This window comes from Geotrypetes seraphini, chromosome 11, assembly GCF_902459505.1.
Source record: "Geotrypetes seraphini chromosome 11, aGeoSer1.1, whole genome shotgun sequence".
NCBI classification, from domain to species: Eukaryota; Metazoa; Chordata; class Amphibia; order Gymnophiona; family Dermophiidae; genus Geotrypetes; species Geotrypetes seraphini.
The window spans coordinates 51,339,132-51,357,275 of NC_047094.1; the positions used below are offsets into that span (position 1 = coordinate 51,339,132).

General features: G+C 44.6%; 1 protein-coding gene across 3 annotated transcripts in view; it reads left to right on the forward strand.

The window, feature by feature from the left end:
- The window catches only part of IFT140 (intraflagellar transport 140), a 478,284-nt gene that overhangs the window by 421,542 nt on the left and 38,598 nt on the right, over positions 1 to 18,144 (forward strand). For all 3 annotated transcript variants that reach the window (XM_033914590.1, XM_033914591.1, XM_033914593.1), the window contains exons 24-25: positions 952 to 1,080; positions 16,868 to 17,050. In XM_033914590.1, coding sequence (XP_033770481.1) covers positions 952 to 1,080; positions 16,868 to 17,050 — 312 coding nt within the window. The remainder of the gene's footprint in view (positions 1 to 951; positions 1,081 to 16,867; positions 17,051 to 18,144) is intronic.

The following is an 18,144-nucleotide window of genomic DNA, read 5'->3' on the forward strand; positions in this document are numbered from 1 at the left end:
TAGGGGAGCCTCCCTCTCAGTCGTCCGCTTTCGTCGCTATCTTGATTTCTTCCCATATTATCCCTTATAATATGGAAAATACTAATTTAATATTACACAGGTTGACATTCAATCCACAATGGTGAATGACTTATAAGCCACTTCCAGCCATGGACTGACTTAACCCTGGATATTTGGTACCAGGGTATGTCCAGCTCCAGGTACTGAATATCCAGGTATAACTACTGACTCAGAAGTTAACCAAGCATGGGCTGATATCCATATTGGTGCCTGGTTAACTCACTACATAAAGTTAAGACAGCTGTTTTGCTGTCCTGTCTTTATGCAGTTACTTAGCCGGTTAGAGGACTGAAAATCACAGCCAACCAGTGAAGTTTTTGCTCCACCTTAACTCTGTCTCTGAACCACCAACATGTTATCTGGTTTTGGTATAGGCAGGGATATTGAGCAGCACTATCTAGTTAAGTGCTACTGAATATCTTCAAATAGCCCTGCACTAGTGATTTAAATTGCCAGGAGCAACTTCTGGCTGTATAAATCACTTTGAATATTGACCCCATAATTATTTTGAAAATTCTTTATGAAACAACCATGTTTTAAGAACATCATAAATAACATCACACTCATACAATGTCACACACACAATATGTGGTTCAGAATAACAAGATTCATTATAACCTTCAAAAGTCATTGTAGACAAAATAATTTGATACTTGTTCACTAAACAGCAGCCAATGAAATAGTTACAATATTAAGTTATGAAATACCATCTAATGCATATTAAGAGATATTTTCATGTAGATCTGTTAAAATTGTGAAAAGATTGCTCCCTCTCTCCCCCATACACATGCATACATATATATGCACACACTTGTGTTTGTAAAATGTTTCGCATGAACTAGTGTTTGTAAATGAGATAGGTGGGGTTTATGGAAATTTATCTTTTCCTAGGAGAACAACCTCGATGATCATCTGATGAACTTGGCACTTCTTAGCACTCCAGAAGACATGATGGAGGCTGCCCGCTATTATGAGGAGAAGGGAGAGCAGATGGACAGGGCAGTCACACTCTATCATAAAGTAAGATGTCATGTGGCGTAACGTGATTGAATTTACTGTGAAATATAGGTCTGTAACTTCTGGGTCCAAACAAAGCAAGGAGAACTGCAGTAACATGTACAATGATACAGGCAAAGTTTATTAAAATAATTGCGGTTAAAAACAACACCTTAAAATTAAACTACGGGACCCAACACGGTCCGTGTTTCGGTACATGCCTTTTTCAGGGGTCCTAGGTTGGAAAGGAGTCAAATTGAACCGCAAAAAGCATGCTGAAGCCTGTGTAAAAACAAACGTCGAAGAACAGCTTGTACGTAGGCTGATAGCGCTAAATGCATGGTACCACAGAGATACTTTACCTTGGAAAGGTTAGTTCCCATTATTGAAATTCTCTTTTATCATTTAATTGAATACTTTTTTTAGTATTGATGTTTGTTGTATATCTCTTAGGAATCTCCTCTCAATGCAATAGGACCATTTTGGGATCAGACCCTCCCAACTGGTATGTCCGGTGTCTTGGTCCTGACCATCAGGACATTTCTTGCAACCTCTGTGGTCATATGCAAAAGAGAGCTCTCAAGGCTAGACAGCTTCAGTTTGAGAAATTTTTCGGGTCTTCATCAAAAATGGTGGAGGATTCTGCTCCCATATCTTTGTAAATCCAGCATCAATGTTGACCTCCACACCTGCGTCGACTTCTCAACTGCCAGTACTTTCTTGAGGAGGCTCCGGGTCCTCCTCTTCAGCCTGTTGAATATCAGAGGAATTTCATAAAAAGGCTAAGAAGCATCATCATTCCTCTTCTATATGAGCTTCACCTCTTCACCTTCTTCAAAACCTCAGAAGTGTAAACATCCTGAGTGTTCCCCATCACTGCAGGTGCTCTCTCCATCCAGGCACCTTCCTTCTCCTGACTCTCTGACACTGCATCATCAATCTGAGCTGATTGTACCTTTGTCTGTATTGGTACTGGCCCCTGTGCTGCAAGACCAGATAAAGGCATTATTGCAGCGTCCATGTTGCAGTCTCAGGCCCTGCCTGAAGTACGACACCAACAGTCTGCTTTACAACATCCAATGCCTTGATGATGTCAATCTTCAGCATCTCGACTTCGATCTCCATCTCAACATCATTCCCATTCCCAAGCCTTTGATACAGTTCCTCATAGGAGGCTGTTGAACAAACTTGAAGGGCTGAAGTTAGGACCCAAAGTGGTGAACTGGGTCAGAAACTGGCTGTCGGACAGACGCCAGAGGGTGATGGTTAATGGAAGTCGCTCGAAGGAAGGAAAGGTGACTAGTGGAGTCCCTCAGGGTTCGGTGCTGGGGCCAATCCTGTTCAATATGTATGTGAGTGACATTGCTGAAGGGTTAGAAGGAAAAGTGTGTCTTTTTGCAGATGATACCAAGATTTGTAACAGAGTAGACACCGAAGAGGGAGTGGAAAATATGAAAAAGGATCTGCAAAAGTTAGAGGAATGGTCTAATGCCTGGCAACTAAAATTCAATGCAAAGAAATGCAGAGTAATGCATTTGGGGATTAATAATAGGAAGGAACCGTATATGCTGGGAGGAGAGAAGCTGATATGCACAGACGGGGAGAGGGACCTTGTGGTTATAGTGTCCGAAGATCTAAAGGCGAAAAGCCAGTGTGACAAGACAGTGGCTGCTGCCAGAAGGATGCTGGGCTGTATAAAGAGAGGCGTAGTCAGTAGAAGGAAGAAGGTGTTGATGCCCCTGTACAGGTCATTGGTGAGGCCCCACTTGGAGTATTGTGTTCAGTTTTGGAGACCGTATCTGGCGAAAGACGTAAGAAGACTTGAGGCGGTCCAGAGGAGGGCGACGAAAATGATAGGAGGCTTGCGCCAGAAGACGTATGAGGAGAGACTGGAAGCCCTGAATATGTATACCCTAGAGGAAAGGAGAGACAGGGGAGATATGATTCAGACGTTCAAATACTTGAAGGGTATTAACGTAGAACAAAATCTTTTCCAGAGAAAGGAAAATGGTAAAAACCAGAGGACATAATTTGAGGTTGAGGGGTGGTAGATTCAGGGGCAATGTTAGGAAATTCTACTTTACGGAGAGGGTAGTGGATGCCTAGAATGCGCTCCCGAGAGAGGTGGTGGAGAGTAAAACTGTGACTGAGTTCAAAGAAGCATGGGATGAGCACAGAAGATTTAGAATCAGAAAATAATATTAAATATTGAACTAGGCCAGTTACTGGGCAGACTTGCACGGTCTGTGTCTGTGTATGGCCGTTTGGTGGAGGATGGGCAGGGGAGGGCTTCAATGGCTGGGAGGGTGTAGATGGGTTGGAATAAGTCTTAACAGAGAGTTTGGCAGTTGGAACCCAAGCACAGTACCGGGTAAAGCTTTGGATTCTTGCCCAGAAATAGCTAAGAAGAAAAATTAAAAAAAATTAAATTAAAAAAAAAAAAAAAAAAAATTTAATTGAATCAGGTTGGGCAGACTGGATGGACCATTCGGGTCTTTATCTGCCGTCATCTACTATGTTACTATGTTACTATGTAAAATGTTTCTTCTCACTTTTAAAACTAGACTCACAAATTCTCCGGCTTCATCAACAAACTCATAATTCCTTATTTCTGTTCTAGAAATTTGGGATCCAATGCTCAAAATCTTCTTGCAACACCCTCCATTCGTGAAATATTTTATGACACTACAAAGGATCTAGAATCAGAAAATAATAGTAAATATTGAAGAACTAAGGCCAGTACTGGGCAGACTTGCACAGACTGTGTCTGTATATGGACGTTTGGTTGAGGATTGGCTGGGATGGTGTAAATGGGCTGGAGTGAGCTTTGCCTGTCTTCAGTAGTTGGAATCTAAGCACAGTACCAGGCAGAGCTTTGGATTCTTGCTAAGAAAAAGAAAAAAAAAATTAAATTGAATCAGGTTGGACAGACTGGATGGACTATTTGGATCTTTATCTGCCATCATCTACTATGTTACTATGTATCCGACACTGTGGAAAGCAATGCCAACCGTACTTAGACAAGAATCATCCTTATCTTTATTCAAGTCCAAACTCAAAACCTTCCTATTTCAGGATGCCTTCAATAAGGGTTAAAATATTTTAACAATGAACAATTCAGACTTTTGGTCCAATCCCTAATCTTCGGACTCCTGGACTACTGTAACATCCTTTACCTGTCATGCCTTGCCAACATATTAAAATAACTACAAACAGTACAAAATACAGCTCTCAGACTGATATACTCGCTGAAGAAATATGACATTACCTCCGCGTTCCAAGATTCGCACTGGCTCCTAGTACAAGCATACATACAATACAAATTCTGCTGCACCCTATACAAACCCTTAATGGAGACGGACCAAGCTATCTAAACAATCGCCTAACAAGGAGAACACAGGCACACTTTACCCACCCCCCAGTCAAAGGCATACAAAGCAAAAAAATATGACGGACTATTAGCAACCCAAGCAGCAACACTAGACCACCACATCTCCAATCTGATGACCACAACTCCTAACTACAAAACCTTCAGGAAAGAATTGAAAACCATGCTATTCAAGAAATTTGTCAATTGATCTAACTAAATCTTCTCGACTCCCTAGATCCTAATGCTTTTTCCAACTATCAATCTTGTGATCTCTCTGGGAATGCCCAGGCCAATTCTTTTGTAAACTACCTAGAACTGAAAGGTATTGGCAGGATAGAAGACACAAATGTAATGTAATCCTGGTAACCCTGGATTGGATGTGCTGGTCCTGATATGAAAATCTGGTACACCTACAGAAAGACATATGTCTCAAATTGCCAGTATAACCAGATCTACTGTCACAGAGTCTGGTGCACATGTTGATTCCAGAATGCTTGGGGCTTATAGCATGGCTTTTGAGCACACAGCTTTAGCATAGAAAGGGTGTTCGGAGGAGGTTATCACTACTCTCTTTAGCACTAAGAAGCCAGTGATGGTTGCAGCCTATGCTAAGGCCTGGAAGATGTATATTTTATTATTTATATACCACTTATAGCCTAAGTGGTTTACATTCAGGTACTCAAGCATTTTTCCCTGTCTGTCCTGGTGGGTTCACAGTCACGCTCTTATCTAATGTACCTGGGGTAACGGGGGATTAAGTGACTTACTCAGGGTCACAAGAAGCAGCATGGGATTTGAACCCACAATGCCAGGGTGCTGAGGCTGTAGCTCTAACCACTGCGCCACACACTGTGATATGCTAAAGGCAATGTAGAGTCCTGCAAAACTATGATTTCAGTGGTCCTGGTATTTCTGCAAGCTGGACTCAAGAAGGGTCTAGCAGTTGGATCTCTCAAGGAACAGGTAGCCAGCCCTTCATGCTTTAGAGCCTGAGTGGAAAAGGGTTCACTGGCTTCTCATCCTGATATAGCCAGATTCTTGAAGGGGGCACTCAGGTTGCATTTTCCAATATGACAACCTTTTCCATCATGGAACCTTAATGTTGTTTTGGAGGGTCTTAGTAAGGCTCTGTATGAGCCTTTATAAGACACATCTCTGCTGGATCTTACAGTTAAGATAGTTTTTCTAGTGGCTATTGCCCCAGCAAGACAAGTCTTAGAGTTGCAGGCATTTTCATGCAGGCGGCAATTCTTCATGGTTACAGAAGCTGGGGTCAATTAAGAGGTCCCACTGCTCGCATTTCAGCCCACAGGTTTGAAGAAATAGGACCAAGTGTTGAAGTTACGGGAGGTGAGGAGAATTCTACTACTACTTATCACATATATAGTGCTGAAAAACATACACAGTGCTGTACATTTTGACATTTATAGACTGTCCCTGCTTGCCTACGTAATGTCTAGGACAAGTATATCTGTCCAGAGCTTGAGATCTTCTTATGCCAGTCAGGTATTATGAGTACAATATCATATTATCTTTACACATGCAGTTGAGAGTATATAAACTCCTTAAATGTTAGTGCTGGTTGCACTCAGATTGGTGGCTTGGTTGTTCATTTTGCTTGTTGGGGAAGTTCCCTGTACCTATCCTCCTTATGTTTCCTATTGTAATGGTTATGGAATGCTTTGATACAAACTGAAGAAAGGCAGTACAGCCTACTGAGGAAGGAGGCATAGCTGAAGAAAAGGTGTATGATTCCTTCCGCACAGCTTGCAGTTAGAGGAAGTTATCCCAATTGTTAGAACTCGTGTGCCATGTTACCAGAAAGAAAATGATCAAAATAAGAACCTAATCTTCCCTTATCTAAAAAATGTCTTGTCCCCTGTACCCTTTAGACTCAGATGAGTAGCAACATAAGCCCATCTCCCTCAGACCCAGAGAACTATTCCATGTACAGATTTGTGCTTAGCTTTGCACAGCATTTTTGAATTTGAATAAGCATGTTTTTCCACTTGATTCAAATAGTATTGTAGAGTGCTGAAACTTATTTCAGGAATTTCATTATGTGTTCAAGAGAACCTGATGCTGAATATACTGTACCTTATCCTGACAAATCCATGAAGATGTCTGTATTTATGGCATTCTGCCAACAGAGGAATACAGGGAGCAACTTTTTTTTTTTTTAGTTATGGCATTATCAGTTAGAGAATGATACGGGGACCTGCAGTTAACTGTGTGGTGGGGAACAGGGACAGAGCTTACAGGGATGGGGACACTTTGTCCCCTTGTCATTCTCTAACTTGAGACTAGCCTTAAACAGATTGTTCCAAATAGATGGAACAGCATCTATAAAATGTTAGTATCAATATGTAAAACTTAACACATTTTAGACAATTGGCAACTGATTTCAATGATTTAAAAAAAATTGCAGAATATGGCACTTTTCCCAAAATGGCTGTAAGTGATGCAAACTTTTCCTATGTATTTGACTAATAAAGTTTTGAATTCTTTTCACAAAATATTGAAAAAAATTTTGTGGAATAATAAGAAGCCAAGGCTGACACTATGGCAGTTGTCCTTTGCCCATGGAGGACTAGCTCTTCCAGACATGTGCAAATATAATGTGATATATTTAATGAGACATCTAATGGGATGGATCAAGGAGACTCACTTTTATACTCCCCTTCAACTTGAACAACAATTATTTAATGCCAATACATTTCTTGTATTACCTACATGCCCAGAAACCTCCCACAATAGTAGTCCTTTGCTCAAATTGATGAGGCAATGTTTGCATTGGTTGTGCAAACAAATTAAAGTATCTCCTTGCTCAACCATTTTTCTCCCCTTATAGGGTAATAAAGATCTCAATCCTGATGCCACTAAATTGTATTTGAGGCGATGGAGTAGACATGGTTTGTTATATGTGAAAGACAAGGTTACAGACCAAGGAACTATGAAATCTTTTTCAGAGTTGCAAACAGAAGGAATTCGACACTCGAGTGAATGATTTGCTTATAATCAAGTGAGCCACAACATCAATCATTGGACCCTAATTCTTTAAATGAAGATATAGCCAGAGGGAAAATAGAGAAAAGGAAGGTTCTGACGATATTCTAAACTGTTCCTACACCTTTCTGGCTGAGGTCTTTCCTATTTTAATGTTGTTTTTTCATCTCATTCCAAGAGTAAAACAAGAAGGCTATCAACATAGGTGATACTAATTAATCTTATTCATAATAGTATTGTAGAGTGCTGAAACTTATTTCAGGAATTTCAGTATGTGTTCAAGAGAACCTGATGCTGAATATACTGTACCTTATCCTGACAAATCCATGAAGATGTCTGTATTTATGCCATTCTGCATTCTGGTTAGGAGAGTAAAAAGAGAATATGAAGAGAGGCTGGCCAGGGAGGCAAAAAACTTCAAATTGTTCTTCAGATATGTTAAAGGGAAGCAACCGGCGAGGGAGGAAGTGGATGATGGAGACAGAAAGGGAGTGATAAAGGAGGAAAAAGAGGTAGCCGACAGGTTAAACAAATTTTTCTCGTCAGTCTTCACGAGCGAGGACACATCCGGTGTACCAGAACCCGACGTGATCTTCCAAGGAGACCAAGAAGAAAAACTGTCGACAATAGAGGTGAGCCATGAGGATGTCCTCCAACAGATAGATAGATTGAAAAGCGACAAATCACCAGGCCCGGATGGTATCCACCCTAGGGTACTAAAAGAACTAAGAAATGAGATAGCGGGAATACTCCAACGAGTCTGCAACCTATCCTTGAAAACTGGAGAGATCCCGGAGGACTGGAAGATAGCAAATGTTACACCTATCTTTAAAAAGGGGTCAAGAGGAGACCCCGGAAACTATAGGCCGGTAAGTTTGACATCGGTTCCGGGCAAGATGGTAGAAGCACTGACAAAGGACAGCATCTGTGAGCACATCGAAAAAAATGGGCTGATGAAAGTGAGCCAACATGGCTTCTGCAAGGGAAGATCGTGCCAAACAAACTTACTGCACTTCTTTGAGGGGGTAAACAGTCAGTTGGACAAAGGGGAACCCGTAGACATCATTTACCTCGACTTCAAAAAGGCCTTTGACAAGGTACCCCATGAGCGGCTACTTAGGAAGCTGTATGGGGGTGGAAGGGGACGTGCATAGATGGGTCAAACACTGGTTGGCAGGCAGAAGGCAGAGGGTTGGAGTGAAGGGTCACTACTCGGGCTGGAGGAAGGTCACGAGTGGAGTTCTGCAGGGATCTGTACTCGGACCGCTGCTGTTCAATGTATTTATAAATGACCTGGAAACGGGGACGAAGTGTGAAGTTATCAAATTTGCGGATGACACTAAACTCTGTAGAAGGGTTAGAAATGCGGAAGAGTGTGAGGACCTTCAAAGGGACCTAAACAAACTGGAGGAGTGGGCGAATAAATGGCAGATGGACTTCAATGTAGGGAAATGCAAGGTCATGCATATAGGGAGAAAGAACCCGATGTTCAGCTACCAAATGGGGGGATTAGTATTAGAGGGAAGTAACCTTGAAAGGGATTTGGGTGTACTGGTGGACACAACAATGAAGTCAACGGCACAATGTGCAGCAGCCGCGAAGAAGGCAAACAGAATGTTGGGTATTATTAAGAAGGGTATTACGACCAGAACGAGAGAAGTCATCCTGCCGTTGTATCGGGCAATGGTGCACCTGGAGTACTGTGTTCAGTATTGGTCACCGTACCTTAAGAAGGATATGGCAATACTTGAGAGAGTCCAGAGGAGAGCGACACGAATGATTAAAGGCATGGAAAACCTTTCATACACTGAAAGATTGGGGAGATTGGGGCTCTTCTCCCTGGAAAAGCGGAGACATGATAGAGACCTACAAGATCATGAAGGACATAGAGAGGGTAGAGAGGGACAGATTTTTCAAACTTTCAAAACATAAAAGAACAAGAGGACATTCGGAAAAGTTGGAAGGAGACAGATTCAAAACGAATGCTAGGAAGTTTTTCTTTACCCAGCGTGTGGTGGACACCTGGAATGCGCTTCCAGAGGACGTAATAGGACAGAGTACGGTACTGGAGTTCAAGAAAGGATTGGACAATTTCCTGCTGGAAAAAGGGATAGAGGGGTATAGATAGAGGGCTACTGCACAGGTCCTGGACCTGTTGGGCCGCCGCGTGAGCGGACTGCTGGGCAAGATGGACCTCGGGTCTGACCCAGTGGAGGCATTGCTTATGTTCTTATGTTCTTATAAGTTCAAGATTCAGACTCCTGAGGCAGGCCATAGTGGCTGAAACATGTACGTGTCGAGTCTTAATAAAAATAAAGAAACTGAGTATCACAGGTTACCTTTGCTGTTTTTTCTTGTAAATGTTAGTGCCCATTTAATAGAATTATTCCCTAAACATCTTCAAGTTTATGTTCAAATGTATTTTATTGAGCTCAACAAATAGGAAATAAACCAAAGACAAGCAAGCTCAGCAGTTTAAATAACAGTTCCCAACACCATAGAACTTAACCTCCCTAAATAATCCCCCCAATCCCAACACAACCCTCCCTAAAATAAATAAACCCCCCCTCCCCAGGGTCCTCCGTTCAAACAATACACATTCAGAAAATCAAACATCGTCAGGTTTAACTAAAGAAACATAGGGAACCAGAATGCAAAAAATCAACAATTCAACAAGCGGCTACGAGCCAGCGGGGTCATAGTTGTCCATAACGGCTCCCAGGTACGCTGAAAAGTACAGCCTGTAGGAGAAGACAGGTTGATCACATCTCGGCGCTCCCACATCAGGAGGGAAATCATCCGGCATTTCCAAAGTGAGTAATCTGGAGCCGCAGCTTCAAGCCAGGTAAGTTAAAGGCACTTCAGGGCCACTAGAACAGTCCATTTAAGGAAGGTGGCAGCTCCCCTCACACGAGGGAAATAATGAGGAACAGTGCCAAACAATAACAAAGGGGAGCGGCGGATGGTGATGTTCCAAATTCACTCCACAAAGACAAAAACAGCAGTCCAAAAATCCTGAACATTAGGGCAAGTCCAAAACATATGTCCCAAGCCCGCCTCAGGAGCCTGACAACGAAGACAGGCAGCAGATTCCCACAGGTGGGATAAATAAGCCCTCTTGGGGGAGATATACATACGGAAAACCAACTTATAATGCTGTTCCCAGAAAGTGGTATACTTCCTAAAGGCAGGTAATCTACGGATAGCATGCAGAAGCACATCATCCGGCAATTCCACTGCCAGGTCGCGTGCCCAAGCATCCCGTAATGATGAAAAATCAAATAAGGGGGACTCATCTTTCAAATGGCGATGATGGAATTTGAGGGGGACTAGAAGCTGGGAGCCTAAAGTGAAGGCCGTAGATAACAGCTCTTGACAAGAGACAGTCAAAGAGCCAGAGGGTAAAGAAGAAATATAATGATGAATTTGCATATAGGCAAAATAATCAGTGGGAGGGAGACCAAACTCCTCCTGCAAGTGCATAAAAGACTTAATTGTGCCATCATCATCAACCAAATGAAATACATAGTTAATTCCCCTCGTTTCCCACCGAGCAAAACTCGGCCCATCAATCCCAGGAAGGAAGGAGCCATTAAAGCGGATAGGCAGGAAGGGAGATACAGAAGCAGAAAGAGCATGGAATTTACAGATCCAGCGCCAAACCTTCTGCAAGGGACAGTGAAGCACTTTTGCAGAAAAATATTCAGGCACAAGAGAAGGAAGAGAATGAAAATAGGCATTAAAGTGAGTAGAGCGAAAGCAGGATAGTTCTAAAGAAGTGTTAGTGAACACCGAAGTACCCCTAAAAAGATCATTAATGTGGCGCATGCCATAACCAACAGTCAAATAGCGAAGGTTCAATAAACCCAATCCGCCCCTGTACCACGGAACCGCGGCCCTCTGATAAGGCAGACGAGGCTGCTTCCCAAAGAAATCGCTGAACCAAGCGGACAAATTGCCTCTCATCTCGAGAAGATAAATAAAGAGGGAGGAAACATAAAGCCAACAGGGGACAATAAGCATGTTGTAAAGATGCACCCGACCCAGGAGGGAAAAGGTGAGACTACCCCAAAGCTGCAGTTTATTCTGAAGGGCCTGAAACAATGGTTCTACATTCAAGCGATACATAGTGGACAAGTCCAGGGGGATAAGAACCCCCAAGTATTTCAAGGCTGAGTCCGCCCAGCGGAGAGGAAAAACACCCTGCCATCGGGAACGCAACTCGGGCAGGAAAGGCAAGGCTAGGGACTTGTCCAATTAAGAGACAGACCAGAATAAAAGCCAAACTTGGAAATGAGATCCAAAGCTGTCAGTAAAGAAGCTTCAGGCCTAGTGAGAATCAAAAACATGTCATCCGCAAATGCCAGTGTCTTCAACAATCCTATCAACGCAGAGGCCCCTCATGTCCACAAATCCCCAAAGAGTACACAGCAAAGGTTCTAAGGAAAGAAGAAACAGCAAGGGGGAAAGGGGGCAACTCTGCTGGGTGCCACGAAGAATAGGAAAAGAATCTGTACGGGTCCCGTTAACAAGAAGCGAAGCCCGTGGATTAGAGTAGAGAGAGCGTATTGCCGCAAGGTAAAAGCCCCCCAACCCAACATATTCCAGGGTACGAAACAAGAAAGACCAATAGACACCATCAAATGCCTTAGAAGCATCAAGATTGACAAACAGAGCAGGAATCTGATGGGAATGACAGTGGGCAAGTGCAAAGAGAACCTTACGGACATTACAGACTGATTGACGCCCCCGGACAAACCCAACTTGATCCTCATGAATAAACTCAGGAAGATGAGGAGCAAGACAATCAGCTAACATGCGGGCAAAAAGCTTAAGATCCACATTGATCAAGGAGATGGGACGATAGGATCCCGGGGAGTCAGCCTCCTTGCCAGACTTCAACAATAATGAGATGAGGGCCTCATTGGCGTAACGTGGGAAAGAGCCCCGGGCAATAGCAGCGTTAAAATAAGCCAGGAAAGGGCCACAAAGATGAGGAGAAAGAAGTCGATAAAAGTCACCCGAAAAGCCATCTGGGCCAGGAGCTCTATCAGGGTGAAGAGCTTTAATAGCAGATTCCAATTCAGCCGCCCTAAAGGGGCTATTAAGAGAAGACGCTACTTCGTCTGACAGGCGAGGGAGACCAGAAGACTGAAGATAGTCCGTCAATAATTCCGGAGAAACGTCATCAGGAGCAGCATACAACCTGCTAAAAAAGTCACAAAGCACTCCGGAAATATCAACCGTTCTGGACACCACCACCCCCCCACCTGGGGTCCGGAGAGACAAGATCGATTTCCTATTAGTCTCAGCGTTAACTATACGGGCCATAAGACGCCCAGGTTTGTTGCCAAAAGTTGAAAGCGATGTTTATGGAAAGCCAACCATCGTTGGGAGCGAGAATGAAGCAACTAATTTAAAGCCTCCTGAGTAGACAGGTAGCCTTCTCGAGTCTCCCGGGAGGGATGCAAATGAAAATACCGTTTGGCCACTCGGAGAGCCCGCTCCAGGTTGATGATGCCCTTATTAATTTGCTTGTTACGAGCACTCAAAAAAGAAATAATATGTCCCCGAATCACCGCCTTACCAACCTCCCAAAACAAAGTTGGATCAGTCAAGTCGGCAGCATTGTGAGTATAGTAGTCCTCCCATTGGGCCTGCAAAAAGGTTTGAAATTCTTTATCTTTAGCAAGATAGGCGGGAAAGAGCCAAGACAGCGTCCGAAGATATTCGGAATCCAGAGAAACATCTACCCAAATCGGAGTATGGTCTGAAATATTCAGAGGACCAATCTCCGCCGACTGGACAAAGGGGAACAACTATGAAGACAAAAAGATATGATCGATTCGGGACCAGGTCCCATGGGCCCTAGAGAGATGGGTATAATCACGGACTTCAGGATGTAAAAGACGCCAAGGGTCTATCACAGAAAGAGTATCACAAAAGTCCGAAAGAAGGCGACCCTTAGACCCCAAAGAGGCAACTAAGGTTCCAGATTTATCTAAATACGGGCGCAGGACCAAGTTAAAGTCACCCAAAATGAGAAGGGAATCCCCAGAAAAGCGAGAACAAAGTTAAAGCAAACGTTGAAGGAAGGCTGATTCCCCCGAGTTGGGGGCCGTACGCTACAGGTAAAAGATAGGATCGGGCACCCAAAGTGAGGCGCAAAAGCAAGGATCTCCCATCACTAGCCTTGTCAAGTACCTGCACCCCAAAAGGCGAAGATTTGTGGACCAACACAGCTACCCCACCATAGCGGCCCTGAGAGGAAGCAAAATATACCGCACCCAGGAGCGGGCCAGTTTAAGGTGTTCCGAGTCAGTCAAGCGAGTTTCCTGTAAACAAGCAATATCTGAGCGAAAACGCTGTAAGGCCGCCAATATTTTGGACCGCTTTACCGGAGACGTAATACCCCCTACATTCCAAGAGGTTAGTCTAAAAGAGGTACTCAGGTCAGGAAGTCAGGACAGAAGCAGCATAGATAAGACAAAAGAAAGAGCAGGAATTGCCCCAGGGGCCCAGCCACCCGCCAGAGCATAGAACCCATACCACTAGCACAACCTGAAAGAAAACAAATAGTAAGTCAAAAACAAAGCAAGCAATAAATACCAGAAACCAACCCCCACCCATTCCCAGCCACCCAAAACCCCCCAAAATACCCAGCAACCCAACTACAAACACGCACCCCAGTCAACAGACGTGGAGTGGAGAGGGAGCCACACAAAGATGTCAACAGGGTCCCCAATCCCCCCCACCCCACCCGCCCCTAGAAGCGAAACATAGCAGTAATCCCTCAGGCACATACACAATACACCAGCCACTCACCTACCACCCCATACCCACTCCCACACAGACACACTTAACAAAAGAAAAGCAAAGTGATAGGGTCAAGCAGTCCTCCGTCAAATAAAGGACTCCCGCAAGAAAACATTCCCCAAAGAAACAGACAACCGCCCCCCACAAGCAAACCCCCCAAACAATCTAGATGCACCCGTAACAAGATCCACTACAAACAAACTGTGCAAAAAAGTGATCCAGGAGTCCACAGGGATCCCCAAGCCAGCAAGGGTCGTAACCACCCCACATAGCATCAAGGGAAGCCAAGTGCAGGGAGTTGCACCACAGCAACACAGATACACACTGAGATCCAAAGGAAGGGGGGGGACTTCTGCCGAGGGCCCAACGCCAGCAAATCCAAACAAAGAGCCCCCCGAAAGAAGAGGTCCAGGAGTAGATCCAGGTAGGGACAGAACAGGAGCACAGAAACCTCAAGGGGCAGAGGAAGGTCCACTCTCCCCCGGAAGAGCATCCAAGTAGGCCTGTGCATCCTCCGCCGAGGTGTAGCTCTTCCACCCGGTAGCAGTCCAAATCTTCAGGAGTGCAGGATAAGAGAGCTGGAAACGTTGCTTGCGCTCAATCAAAGCCGTACAAACCCTGGAGAACCGTCGCCACCACTCCTGGAGTGCTGGGGAATAGTCCTGGAATAGACGGACCGGAGCCCCATCATAGGTGAGCGTGTTACGCTTCCGCCGATAGTGTTGCATGAGCTCAGTTTTATGAGATGAGTTGAGAACTTTAAAAATGGTTACCTGTGCCCGGGTATGGTCTTCGGCCCGACTTGCTCTTTCAATTCGAAGGGGCCCCATCCCTGCAGGAAGCAGCAACTCTGCTTGGAGCCAGGACTCCAAGGTGGTGAGGAGGCGAAAATCGGAAACCGCCTCAGGCAGTCCGATCAGGCGCAAGTTATTGCGCCTCGAGCGATTTTCCAAATCTTCAAGTTTATCTTCCTGGCGCCGAAGTTGTGCTTTCAAAGATGAGAGATCCACGGCAGAAGCAGAGTGGGCCTCCTCCACGTGTGCAACACGGGTCTCCAGCTCCCCAGTGCGGCGAGTGGTATCAGACAGCAGTGATTCCATGGTGGTCAGCTGGACAGAAAGCTGGTCGAAACGGGCATCCAGGGCCCGCACCACCGAGGCGGACAACGCCTCAATGTGAGCCGCCGATAACGGAAGCGCGGAGCCCTCCTCAGCCGCCGCCACCGCCATCTTGGATTCCGAACGCGATGCTCTCACCTCGCGTTCCTTCATTCCGCAGCTCGATTTGACGCTCATCGCAGGGACAGGAGACTGGAGGAAGCGCTCCATACACCACCCGATCCTAAATGGCGGAGGTAAAAGCTAGATTCAGGGGCAGGTAGGGCGCGGTGGGACCCGGGGCCCTGGAGCTCGAGCAGTGCACGTCCTGCTTGGCTCAGCACATCACGTGACTCCCCCCTTCTTCAAGTTTATAAAGCTAAGGGAATCTTTCTGCACTGGGCTCCATCTGATAACATTACCTTGACTGTTCAAAATACGATGATAAAATTTCTGTGTTGCACATGCAAATTCAACCATGTGTAACACAGCATTATCCCTCACTGGGCTCCTCTAGTAACAAAGTTCCTAACTTATTGAAGCTTTATTTTGGGGAAAAAAAATCTGAAATTAACATTCTAAGAAGTAGCTACACCTTTCTATAATGAAAATAAAACTTTGTTATATGCAAAATTTCTAATATTTTACTTGATTTCTAGTAGGGAATAATTCCTGTTTATAATTGAATGTGCTACCAAAAATATAAGATAATACCACTTATGAAGAAGCTGCAACCACCAAAACTCATTTTCCCAAACTTTTTCACAGAACTTTTTTTCAAAACTTTTTCAGAACTTTTTCTCACAATGATTCACTCAGGAAAAGGCCTCAGAATAGGAGCCCACGCTCAGTCCTATCACAGACTTAACTTTCAGTGTGGTTTTCATTTGCTCCGTGGCTCTAATCATTGGCCAAAAAAACCTGAGAGTAAATACTTTTTATAATAAATAGTTCAAATAATTTTATAATAAATATCTTTACATACTTTTTAAATAATTTTTATAAATATTTAAGATGACTGCTTTTTTATAGCAATGGATGCAACACTTCCTTAGTCTGAAAAAACTAGCAACTAGGCACTTATCTCAGCATTTTGTTTTGTGTGCTGTCATGCTGCCAAATTACTGCCACTGCCTGCCAACGTTTCGTGGATATAGCAATTGGTCCACTGCTTCAGGGCTAAAGGCAGAAGCATCCAAGCATTGTTCTCAGCTGCCAAAGATTTTCCAAACCTTTAGCCCTGAAGCAGTGGACCAATTGCTATATCCACGAAACGTTGGCAGGCAGTGGCAGTCTCTGTGTAACATTCACCATCTTGTAATTTTTGACAATCAAAACTCATTGTTCCATTGTATAGCTCTACATAACTAACCACAACAAAAACAGAACTTATAAGAACAGTGCTGCTAACTCAACCATAAAATAATGGCACACAATTCAAATCCAGCGTTCTTGTTTGGTCACTCTTTAAAAAAAAAATCTTTGTCAGAGTATTATGAAAATAAAATGTTTAATTTTTCAGGCAGGACACTTCTCCAAGGCACTGGAGCTGGCTTTTGCTACACAGCAATTTGGTGCCCTTCAGCTAATAGCTGAAGATCTAGATGAGAAATCGGACCCAGCCCTGCTTGCACGCTGCTCTGATTTTTTTATTGAACACAGACAGTTTGAAAGAGCAGTGGAATTGCTACTAGCAGCCAAAAAGGTAAAAAGAGCTTTGTTAATTGTGATTTCCAGATTTTTTAAAGAATTGAATTTATATAAGGTCATGATGAGCCTGAGTGAGATTGTAAGTAGGGACATAAACATGTACTTTGCCTGATTTGTTTTGGAATGTTGAAGCAAGTTTGTACCATTTCTTGCTGATAGCTTGGTAACAAATAAACATGGAGATGGCTTAGCAGTGAACACAGCAAGGATAATAGGTCCCGCAGCAACGTGCCAGCCATCCCTTTCATTGACTTCCAAGGCAAATTGTCTCTTGAGTTTATATCCTAGGGATTGTGAGTAGAGAGCTGCATGGGAACAGGTCACGGGGATCCCGTGGGGATACCCCTAGGGTCGCGGTTATCCCGTGGGGACGCCCCTCATGCTCTCGGGGATCCTGCGGGGTTCAATGCCTTTCCTACCTGCCCTGCTGCAAGGCCTCGTCTTTCATTTTCTGCCTGCCCTGCTGCAGCACACATAGCCAATCGGAAGTCTTCCCCGATGTCAGCACTGACGTCGGAGGGAGGGCTTAAGCAAAGCCCTCCCTTCTTCCGATGTCAGCGCTGACATCGGGAAGACTTCCGGTCGGCTGTGTGCGGCAGGGCAGGTAGAGAGAAGGCAGTGGCGTACCAAAGCGGGGGTCGGTCCGCCCCGGGAGCAGCCATGGTGGTGGGAGTGTGCACAGCCGGTCAGGTCCCCTTACCTTTGTGGCGCTTCCCCGATCGACCGACAACAGGCCCGGCCGACAAACCTCCCTGCCCTGTAGCCGCGAATCTAAATTACCTTCTTACAGCAGCTTCAATACTGCTGTAAGAAGGTAATTTAGATCCGCGGCTACAGGGCAGGGAGGTTTGTCCGACCGGGCCTGTTCTGTTGTCGGTCGGGTGGGGAAGCGCCATAAAGGTAAGGGGCAGGGAAGGAGAAAGGGAGGAAAGGTGGAGTGGAGAAGAAAAGACGCTTAAGGGAAATGGGTAAAACTGAGGGGGGAGAATGACACTGAAAGCACTGGGGAAGACAAAGGGGTGGAGAAGGACGCTGAAAGGACATGGGGAGGACGGGAGGGGGGAGAAGGATGCTGAAAGCACATGGGGA